This window comes from Stegodyphus dumicola, chromosome 2, assembly GCF_044657685.1.
Source record: "Stegodyphus dumicola isolate Sdum_Otavi_A_Nest chromosome 2, ASM4465768v1".
Taxonomy (NCBI): Eukaryota; Metazoa; Arthropoda; class Arachnida; order Araneae; family Eresidae; genus Stegodyphus; species Stegodyphus dumicola.
Window position 1 is genome coordinate 90846541 of NC_140769.1, and position 12404 is coordinate 90858944.

The following is a 12404-nucleotide window of genomic DNA, read 5'->3' on the forward strand; positions in this document are numbered from 1 at the left end:
TTTTCAAAGTTTGTTCAAATTAGGGAAAAAATCTGATGAGGACATTGCATGACTTCCTTGTACGGAAGATTAAATTATACATATTTTTACTGCATTTCATTTAAATTTATTTACTTGAATTTCATTAGAGATAGATTTCTTATTCAATTAAGTCAATACTCATTTCTCCGCAATGCAAAAATGCATAAACCCTCAAAATATCTTGATTAAAAATTGAAAAATAGAGAAAATATAAAACACCAAATACAGTTAAAACCATTAAAAAAACAATTTTTAGAATTAAAATTAAAGTTTCTACACAAAAACAAGCAATTCAGCCAGCAGGCAACATGCCAGATTTTTTGGAGCACAAAATTAGAAGTTTACTTTTGGTCCCCACTCCAGCAAAAAAACATTGAAGTTGGTGCAGAAACTTAATTAATTAACTATTCTGCAAATTTCAAATGCAAAGAAATATGGCTGCTTTGGTAAACAAAAATTAGGCTTAGTTGCACTTAAACAACTTTTAAATTGTTGTTAACTCTACTGCATGCAGATTAATAAAGGCATAAAAACCTTTACCCAAAGATAAGAATAACATTTAAATAATTTTTTAATTTAAAAAAAAATGCATAATTTGTCAACATATAAGAATAAAAAAATTGAGGTCACTGAGCTGAGTAACAGAGTGGATATATATATTTACATACTTTTGGTGTGGCTAATTGCAACCGAAAAGGGAGGTGCACAGCTGCATGTTACAGCAGTCCTATACAAAATTTCAACGTTCTGAGGCTACTCGTTTCTGAGTTATGCGAGATACATTCATACATATATACGTACATATGTACAGATGTCAGAAAAAAAATTTTTTAATCCATTTTAAATAAATTTTATAACCTGTTTGGGGAAAAAGAGTCCTTTATTCTGTCTTTACGTACAGATGTCATGCAAAAACATGGTTAAATTACATTCATTAGCAGTCAAAATAGATATTTTCATTGAAATATGATGGCCAGAATTTTCTGCGATTACAATACTTCCTTTAATCATACAATTAGGTCCCACTTCTTTAGATTACTTCTCTTTCCTTTCTTTTTTGTTTTTTGCCTACCTTCTCCCAAAAGCTAGTGTCTTTAAATTGGCATAGATTATGAATAAAAGTAATGAAGATGTAATCCACTTATAAGGTATTTCTCCTGCCTTCTTAGCATGCCTTCATGGTGTGACAGTCTGCAAGCTGGGCACGTATTCCAGAGGTCCGTGGTTCAATTCCCGGTGAAGGTGCTGCTCATTTTTCATCTTTCCTTCTTCAAAAATAACTAATGTCTCTACAAACTTATTAGTCTCATATTTTTAATTTATTACTCTCATATTTTTAATTTATTAATCTCTAATTTCAATTTAAAAAAATACCTGAGAACTGGTACTTGATGTCAAAGTGATAAGGGCTTGCAGAACAGATTTTCTTACACCTGATGAATTATGACTTAAAAATGGCCAAAGACGGGGAATAAGCTCTTCAAAATTTGAGTAACTAAGAAAATAATGAATATAAACAACATTTTACTAATTCTTAATATTTTTGAAATAATGATAGAAAATGAAAATACAATTCAAAACTAATACTTTATTAAAAAAATAAAATAAATTTTTATAATAAATTTCAGCACATTAGATTCAGAGATTTCAGATTTAATACCTTTCTGAAGAATGTTCAGAAGCAAATGATAATAAAGATGCCAAAAGCTGTAATATGCTACTTGTGGAAACTGTTAAATCATCAAGATCTAAAAGAGCATCCCACAATGAAGCTATAACAGATGGAATCTATAAATAAATGCAAAAAATAAGTTTAATTAAGTATTATGATTATAATATAACATGTTTAAACATAGGCGATTAAGGAAATCAAAATCACCATTTACAAAATTACAGATATGTGTCTGAAAACTTTCAAAAACTGTAATCTTAAACTCCAGGTATCAAACAGGAAACAAATAAGCATATTTTTAGCAGTGCAATATCACCGACTGTAAAAAATAAAAATTATATAAATACATAAAATTAAAAAAACATTTTTTGACTATTTCTTCAATGAATTCTTACATTATTTATATTCCTATATTTCTTTCTTAAATTCTTGTATTATACATTTAACAACATACACATAACAACATTTGCATAATTAGTTCACGCAGTATTCCGATAACTTTTTAATTTAGAAATTTTTCCATCAAAATTAATTATTTTATATTTTTAATTCTTTGGACTTAGCAAGTTGGGATATTTAAATCAACATTTAAAAGAAAACAAAGTTTTTAATATTCAATTGTGCATCAGGGGTGTTTGTAGGACCCCAAAAAATCCCCTGAAACTTTTACGGACTTACTACCGACATTTTGGAGTTTCGAGAAGGGGGGGGGGGAGAGAAATGAAAAATTACAATTATGAAGTATTGAATGACCTAATTATAAAAGTTCAATGAATTACTTTTTTTTGCAAAATTAATAACCATAAATTTTCAAACATATAAACTACTACATTTTATGTAAATATTTTAAATTACCTGAATTAATTCTTTAAAAAAAAATTCTCTAATTTCTGCTGCTTTTTTTTATTTTCTGATGTTTGTGGGCTTGTCTTTCTTTGGTGGTGAACTTTATAATTGCAGGAAGGTTGACTTTTATTTTCCTCATTTTATAGTTGAAGAAATTTCCTCGAGAACTGCACATGCAGAGGTAGAAGCAGTTTGCTTTTCTGCTAATGTAGAAGGTTTTTCAGAGATTTTTATAGGTGACTCATCTGAAATACATGTTTTTAAGTCCTCTTGATTATGTTTTCCAACTTCTGTTCATATTCAGTACCAGATCTTTGTGAATTGGATGAGTCACTGGATTTTTTTAACCATATTTTTCACATGAGGTTTCTTTAGAAGCCATTAAATCATATTTAATAGTCTGCACTGCATCTAGGGAATCAATCTTAAGAGAGGTTCTATAGTCAGTGACAAGTGTATCCATTAAGTTGAATGCACTTTCCACTAATGGGCCATAGAAGCAGCTAAGGCAGGCTTTGAACAATTTAGCCAATGTAGGATACTTATAATCATTTGTGAAATCATCTTTTAAATTAAAAACTTTAGACCAATATTTATCAATTGTACACTTGACTTGATTTCCACTTTCATCAGATGTGTAGAGCATTTCTTTGGTGATATCAATATCACTCTGGTATAACCTTATTTCAGCTTCTACTTTTGACTTTTCATTATCATTAAAAATATGGGACATAAAAGATGATTATTTTTCAAAAGCTAATATTGTACTGGTTTTACCTCTTAGCTCTGGATCTAATGCTGTAAAACTAATTAGATATGAATTTTTAAGGGGTAATTTCTGTTTCATATGCTGTGCTGTATTAGTATAAGCTTTCATCAGAGAAATTTGGAATTCTTTTGCTATTGGATGATTTTTTAATAATTGCTTCAGGAGAGTGGAAGCTTCTGCACCAGTAAATATTACTTTGCTAGGTAGATGGAATTCTGGATTTGTGACATCAACCTTTAATAAATCATTATAAGATGTGCACTCTATATTTTCTGGCTTCATAAAAAAAGAGAAAATTTTTGCCATCAATTTATAAATACTGGAATGTATTAAATGAAGCATTGTTTTTTTTTTTTTTTTTTGTTTCAAATAATTTAATATATGTGTTGAACTCTGGTAATACTGCTGAATATAATGCCATATGCAATAAAGTTTTGTTTTGCATAACAAATAACCCATTTAGTATTCTTTTTTTCCGAGCTAAAGCATCCTTTGTGAGTTGTTGGGAATGCAAGCAAGAATACACCCCTTCAGCAATTTTTTTCTGAGCTGCAGAAATATTTCTTTTATTGTATACAGTTTCAACATAAGAAAAGTAATCCCCTTTATCAGTTTTATCTAAGTAGTGAAAATAAAATGCAATAAGAGCATCCCACAGATCTTTGATTCTTTCTAAAACACATATTTTGAAAAAAATTTTCTCTTTTACTGCAGCTTTTCATATCAAAATAGATGTCATCGAACAAGTATCTATCAAAACATGAAGCTAATTTTTTTGCACAGTTATTAGCTGTGTGACATGTGTCACCATCAATATCTAATAAGTGGGGTGCTTTGTTTGATCGTAGTCTGGTTTCAACACCCTTTTTTTTTCCACGCATGGTGTTACATGAGTCCATTGATACACTAATTAAGTTTGCCCATCGAATATTATTATCTTCAATAGCATTAACAATTGCTTTAAAAACAGCTTCTGAATTGCAAGATTCCATCTTTAGAAATGCAAAATGATGAACTACAACTTCATTTTGATTGTTGTCATAAAACTGCACCAATATTGCCAGTATACTTTCTTGAGCATTGCTAGTACTTTCATCCAAATTTAGAGAATATGGAGTCTCCTTTAAAGTTTTAATGATATTTTCCTTAATAGTTTTTGCGAGCCCATATTTCATCTTATAACATGCAGTAGTCCTGGACATTGCCAACGAGTTTAGTGCCGTCTGATCGCGGCTCAACTGTTTGCAGAGTTCAATTAAATTGGGAGCTACATTGAAAGAAAGAGAATTCTCGGTGATAAACGAAGTTATTAATACCTCTTGGCGTGCTTTTCTTGTCACTATATCCAATGGCCGAGCATCAGTCTCCAGTAAGTCATGAGTATATTTTTAATTAGCATAATTACTTAAAGTCATTGAATGTCTAATGCACTTTGAATATTTTATGTGCGTCACAGTTTTAGAATGATCTGTGAAAGCCTTGAATCCTTTCCCACCATACTTCAGCATTGAGTTACAAAAAACACAATATGCTTGTCCAGCAACATTTATTTTCTTGCACCATGTGCCGATGGTATCCCCATTACCATCTCTCCGTTCAATCCAATTCCACCTAAATGCATTCCAGACACCTTCTTCTAATTGTATAATATCGCTATTTATATAGAGAAATTTCATAGTGAAATTCTCTTTCGTACATAAATAAAAAAATATTTCAATAAACAAAACGAAAAATTTACACGTGCATCAATAAATGAAACGAAAATTTTACACAGCGGAGAAAAAAAAGTTGAGAAGCGATCAATAACAAATAACTAATACGGCGAAAAATCCCCCTTCTCTACTTATTGGCGCCACGCCAGGAGAGATAAGACCTTTGAACCCAGAGTCACGTGATAGCACATCTGGTCGAACGAAGTCTCCCTTTTTTTTCTGCCGCGCCTACTTGCCGAAAAGAATCCATAAGAGAATGTCCGAGAACCGGGCGAATGAGTCATAACTCGCAATAAGGAAAGAACAAAAAAGAAGTTTTTCCCCCCTTTTCACGCATTATCACTGCCTTTGGAGAAAGAAAGGAAAAGTTTTCACCACACACACTGACCTTGCATTTTCTGCTTTCAAAGCAAACAAAATTACCCAGACCAAAATAAATAATTCATTATTATTCCTACTTCCTTTTGAACTATGATCCCTGGAATTTCCGGGGATCAAAGTTCAAAATCCCCGGAATTCCGGGGTTTCCCCGGAGCACAAACACCCCTGGTGCATTTACATTTACAAAGGAAAAAAATATGATAAATCATATTAAAATCAAAATTTAAACAAAATATTAAATTATATTCTGAATTTATTTACTGGACCCTGAATAACATTTAGTTATCATAATTTAATAAAACAATGTTTGACTGTTAGATGCTTTTCTATGATTAAAAAAAAATCCATGAAAGTTAATTATTGGAAGAATTTAAAATTATTGGAAGAGTTTAATTCTGTGAAAAGACAAACAACTAAAAGTTATTAAAGTTAGTACTCTTATCCAAGAAAATACATATTAATATGACAGGAATTCATTTCAGATACTTCAGTGATGACTAACCTCAGACCTCACACAGGCTAATAGATCCCTTTCTGTGTTCTGCAATAAGGTTAATAAAATTTTTTGTTATCTTTATTAAGTGTGAACCTTTTTCATAATTATGTTCTGACAACATATGGTGCACCACTTACGTTAACATCAAATGAAAACTGATTTTAAGAACTTATTACTTCACATGAAAGCTTGCAGTATTCTCGTTAATTTAAATTACATTTTAAAATATAATATATAAGAACACAAACACTTCAAAACATTCTTGAAAGAGCTTTCTGACTTTTTATATGTGTTATCTTACATTTTATTTTGATTTTTTCTACATGCAAAACTGTTCATAAAGACTACATGTGAACTGTCAAGTTTTAAAAATGTTAATTACAGTTTTATAGCTAAAAATGAAAGTGACTAAAGTTACAGAAAAGAATTAAAAGATAAAATTTTAAAAACGTTTATTAGTCCTCTGAATGGCACGACTGCCTTTAACCCATTAACCGCCAAAACTACAAGGAATGATTCTTTTCTCATGAAAATAATGAAAAATATTAAATTAAGCATTTATAACATAAATTTACATCGAAAGTAAAAAAAAAAAAAAAATGCTCTTACCTGTGGAAAAAGCAGGTGTTGCATTCGCGCAGCATCCACGGAATAAGACTACGGTTGTTTAGTGAGTAGGATTGTACTCGTGTGATGTTTCCTTTGAGTGGAGCACTGGATTAATTTTTAGCTGTATAATGTTTTATAAATCTACAAATCACTTGTAATTTAAAATTAAAATATACATTATATTTCTTTTACAAATACGGATCATTTCAGTTGAAAGTTTCAAGCATGAGAAGCTTCACTACAATCATGATGTAAAGCTACATTACACACTTTGCATCTATAAACAGTCTGGCTATGGCACTCTTTATAACGAAGTCTTTTGTTATCATCAGACTTTACGACAAAATGTCTACCATCTCCATGCAATGGTTTCTGAATGCTGAATTTACTAGGTCTTCCTGTTGCTGATCTATTTCTGGCTAATTCTACACTATCAATAGGAGTTTGCAAAAGGAATAATGCAATCTCGCGTCTGAAATCTAAAAGACTTTTTATTTTCAGTAGTAGAAAGTCGTTATATTTTCCATGCATTTATCAAGGCTACATCAATGTAATTAGTAAATATTCATCAGCACCACGAACTCTTATTCTGTAATTGGCTACTAAATTATCACATAAATCGACTTCTGTTTGCCTCGATAAGGAATCACTTGCTTGTCGATACTCAGATCGTGGGAAAATATACCAAACTGTTGTAATTTCTTATTTAGTAAGTTTAAATACAGTCTCACCTTATATAATTTATTATTGTCAATTTGACTATTGTCAGCTAAATGCAAATTCTGCTTCATATTCCTGTACTGCAAACGTGACATCAATTCTCGTACAATACGAACAGAAATGTCCTTATCAAGAGACCAATACATTTCTTCTTGAGGTAAAGAATGATATCCCTTAAGCAATAATATTCCAAAAAATCTTCTCAGGCTTTAGATGCAATAAATTCTGGGAGATTTTTTTTGCTAAGCATATATATTTGTCTGTTCAACGAGAAGAGAGTAAATGTCTGAAACAAAAAGAAAATCGAAAATCTCTCCACTAGTTTTACCTTGTAGTTTGTCTTTCATAGTTTCTCTTCTATCTCTTTCTTCATTTTCTTCCTGAGACATAATTGACGGTTCCTTTTTTATCCATTTCAAATTTTCAGTTTTCTGATTTTTAAACTATTTCGTATGACTACCACTGCTTTTAGAAGGCTGAAACTTACTTCTTACGTGAATTTCAACTTCCCCAGCAATATCATTTGGTAAAATATCATTATCATTATTTAAAACAATGGTCAATCCCTACTTCTTAATCACTAGCTTCTGCAATTTCTGGAGGAAGAACAACAATATCATTCTGGTCATTATTAACATTATCATCATCTGTTTCTTCATCAAAAGATCCTTGAAAGGCTTCTTCTAATGTAAGATACCTCGTTATAGGCAGGCATTTTTAAAGCAGCCAGAACATGAACCAGAACATCGAAAGGGATGAGTACAAAGTGAGATTACCAGTTTCCTGCTGATGTTGCATCAGCACAACACCTGTTTTCCCTTCCTTCCCAACACAAATATAAACATCTGATTGATGTAATGTTCTGATAAACGGTGACCTTGACTAAAAATAGATCACGTATAAAGACGGCAATTTTTTCGTTAAATATTTTCGGCAGATATACCCGGTCGAAACTTTTGCTTAAAGAATGAGATTAATTATTATAAACAAAATGACTGTTGAAGGCAAATATTTTTTTACAGAAATAATCTTCATAATATTCCCCACCTAAAATCCTCTGTTGGTATAAAATATCTTAGGTAGTTATGTTTATATACGCATTTATTTTGACCTTCGCATCAACACAACACCAGCGGCTAATGGGTTAAACCCGGTCAAGAGATTTTTTTTTTTTTTTTTTCCATTTAGTACATGCTAGCTTATAATTTAAAATATTTGATTTCTTTAATGATGTAAATATAATCTTATGGAATGGAATTCTAAGAAAACAGAGACTAAAAAATCAATTATCCAAATTAGTTAATAAATGCTATTTAAATACAGGTCTTGAGCAAATCCAAAAAGTTGACCCACTCAGAACATTAATATTAATTAATATTGAATACTTTTAAATAACACATGCACAATCCTTTCATCTTCAAATATGCCAACTTAGGTTAAGGTTAGTATTTTAGAAAACTAATTAAAATTGACCAAAGAAAATCTGGTACTTTCTGATTATTCGTATCCCCCCCCCAAAAAAAAGCTTTCATAAGGCACTACAATATGTCCCCAAAACAGGAAACTTATGATGTAGACAAAACAGCAAAATACATCAATCAGCATGGTAACACATAATGCCAGCAAAATATGTGGCAATTCAGGTATGCACTTGTGTTGCAGAGGAGCGTTCAATTTCCTCCTTCAAATGTGATGGACATTAGTGTTTGTTTTTGTTGCATTCAGTGCAGCCCCCCTCCCTTTTTAAGCAATTGTAATGGGACTATGAAGTTTGTTGGCTGCTGAAAAAAAAAGTGTTACATTTCTTTAGAAATATCACATTTTGCCTTAGAGTTCAGAATGAAAAAATTTGCATTGCATGAAATTGTATTTAGTAAATGATTGAATCTTATGAATCATTTGTGCAAGTCTTTGATGTTTAAGCATACACAAATCATTATATATATATATGAAAAAACTGCTCAATGTGTAGATTGGAAGAATCAACAGCACATGCTGCACCAAGTTGTACACCGTGCCAAGCTTCGGCAATTTTCTGTTTTTTTTTTTTTTTTCCCTTCTTTTTAAGCTGCAACAAAAATTGTGGATATGGGCAAAACAGTATCTTTCCCTAAAAAAAAAAATAAGTATTTTATTACGGATTTTCTTATTTTTTTAAATTTCGTTAATTGGTTGCTAATTTATCTAATTCTTAGTGAATCACCATTTTTAAAAATGGCTGCAGTCTTTTGCATCTTATCTTGGCAAAAATTCATTTGCCATTGGTTGATGACTTTTGGGTGGGGAGTGTGGATAACCAGTAAGTACTAAAAATTTTATAAATAATTATAGAAAAATTTATTTCTAAAAGTTTTTGCATATTTCTCAAATTATGAAAAATTAGGGATAGATGTACACATTAAAAAATAAATTTATGAAATGAAAAAAAGTAAATGTACAGAAAAAAACCCACCTTTTCTGGTAAAGTATTAACAATAGTACTTGTAACAGGGACTAATGCTGCAGCTGCAACTGCACTCACGTCATCAACATTATCTTTAAGGCATTCACACACAGGTTGAAACACAAGTGGTATCATAAATGAATTCATATCCTAATGAAACAATAAAATTCATGTCAAACACTTAAAACTTTAAAAAAAAAAAAAAAAAAAAAAAAAAAGATAAGAAAAGTATAATTATGCACAAAAGGGGGAAAACATGAACCATGAAGTCAAATACACCTATTCAGAAAAACACAATTTAAACTGCACTTTTTATACTTAAATTGCTTTTAAATACTGAAAGATAAAGGGTAAGAGAAATGTAATTAAATACTCAGCATTACATGTAACTGATGCACTGAATGGTTAGATAATACTTTATAAATCAAAAATTCATTTTTGAGGAGTTATTTTATATGACTTATGTTTTTAAGCATAATTAATATATGTGTAGTCACGAGTTCCCTTATCTTTCAATGCGACAGATAATACATGCACGAAGATCAGAAAGTCATTATATGAGACATTATGGGAAAATCCTGTTTTCCCTGAGGCGTGGCCTCTAGAAGATACTTATGTATTATCATAATCACCTAAGTGGAAACTGCCAAATTTCCAGAAATGTGCCAAACTCTGGCAGCCACAATCATTACAATCATTCAATTAATAAATTTTGCCATTATCATGTGTGTTCTTTTTGTCGTATTCTGAATTGCAATGGTTTTTATTGATGAATTGTAATATATATATATATATATATATTGTTGAATTGTAATACATATATATATATATATTTCCCCCATTAACTCAATTTTAAAATATGTACTTGAGGAATCTGTGAGCAAAGGAAAAAAACTGGGGCAAAATTCTTCCACAAAATCACAAGAGAATCATGATGACACCCACTGGTAAAAACCAGTGCAAAATGCTGAGTTTGTGCAACTTTCCAATGTTTTTTTAAGTGAAAACAGATCATCGAATACATGGAGCAAAAAAACAGCAGGAAAAAATTAGAAAAAGATTTTTTTAAAAAAGTATAAGCATTTCATATTTTTAATATATTACATAATTCTTATTTAATAATTAAAATTAGTATTTTAAATTGATAACGACATTTTCTTTTCAAATTTTGATACTATTTTCTGCTTACAATAAATATCAATAGTTCGTGAATATGTTTTTTTAAGGTTGTGAACATTATCAACTAGCACCTGGTAAGTAATTATTACCTTTCATCAATAAAGAACTGCGAAATTGTGCCAATGTGCTAGCACTAATACATAAGTATCTTCCAAGATTTATTATAAATATTATGATTTCTATATGTGTAAACCATAAATTGACAAAGTGTAAGGAAAGGAATTTAAAGCTTTAATGGCTGTCATGAACTCTCATTATTTGAAATCATTATGAATTTTAAAATAGGTCAAAAATAAAATGTTACTAATAGGACAACTAATCACCACCAGTTTTTAATTAGATTTATTAGCTGAAAATCTTCATATTTAATCCCTTTTGCATCATAATGAAGCTCAGTGTCATGGAATGGATTTGAAGACACCTGGGATTTGGAGGTAAAAGATATATTTAGTATCACGCACTGAATTAAGATTCCAATTATCTCCCATTCACAAATATATTAACAATTTCAACAGTCCATAAGAAATAATAAACCTTTCTGGTCTGCAAGGCATTAATACATTAGGTTTGAGACAGCTCTGTAATTGACCAGAACATGTTAAGGTACTCATTCATCCTTCTCCCAAATAAAACAATCATTGATTATTAAGATATATTTGCAGATCATTTGTGACTTAATATGATGATGATTCAAACAAGTATTATGCAATGTGCCAATAGGTTTGGTATGCCATAAAGTAGACTGAGGTACATTTCATTGATTTTAACAATAGGTACTGATTTGGCCCAAACAGCCTAAGTGGACCTCTCTGAACACTTGCAAAATACAAGAGAAACTTATAATCTACAAATCTATCATCGTCCAGTTTGCAGTGCAAAATTTGAAAATGGTTATTTTTACTGAATGGTACAATTTTTTTACCTCTAGGCCCAAACATGTACAAGGGCTCAAGGAGCATGTACATGTATAAGGTATCAAGAAGCATGTACATGCATACTTGCCAACCTCTGACACTCAAAAATCAGGAGATTTTCTTAAGAAATCGGGAGATTTTTCACAAAATGATAAAAATATAGTTTTTAATAATGAATTAACTTTAAATAGTTACTAATTCTTAAATGCAAGCAACTCAAAAATACCTTACACATAAAAAACATTTTTATTATTTGCATCATTTAAGAAAACAAAAAAGACACTTTAATCAGTTTTCGAACAAATCTGATGAACAGTTCCAGATTTTGCTTTTCGTATTCAGAATGTTATGAATTGTGGCAGATTCGTGCTTAGCTAAACTTACAGTAATCGGAAAATGTTTCGTCTTTTGAACAAATTTTTTTATTTTGAGAGAAATTTGTATCAGCTTTACGCTTATATCTTGCAGTATTATTTTGAGAACTGAAAGTTAAATTGCTGAATGGTGCAGAAATTAGTTTATTTTTCTCAAACCTATTTTAACAATGTAAGTAGTAACTACACCTCCATTTACTGTAGGTATTTTATAACTTTCAATACAGCCTTTTATCTTAACTCTTGAAGCATTTAATTCTTCTTTAAA

General features: G+C 30.4%; 1 protein-coding gene across 2 annotated transcripts in view; it reads right to left on the reverse strand.

Annotated features, from left to right (window-relative positions):
* The window catches only part of Hel89B (histone acetyltransferase 1), a 224698-nt gene that overhangs the window by 147371 nt on the left and 64923 nt on the right, over positions 1 to 12404 (reverse strand). For both annotated transcript variants that reach the window (XM_085810877.1, XM_085810878.1), the window contains exons 11-13: positions 9679 to 9819; positions 1682 to 1809; positions 1396 to 1516 (exon numbers count right to left, since the gene is read on the reverse strand). In XM_085810877.1, the coding sequence (XP_085667003.1) occupies positions 1396 to 1516; positions 1682 to 1809; positions 9679 to 9819 (390 nt within the window). The remainder of the gene's footprint in view (positions 1 to 1395; positions 1517 to 1681; positions 1810 to 9678; positions 9820 to 12404) is intronic.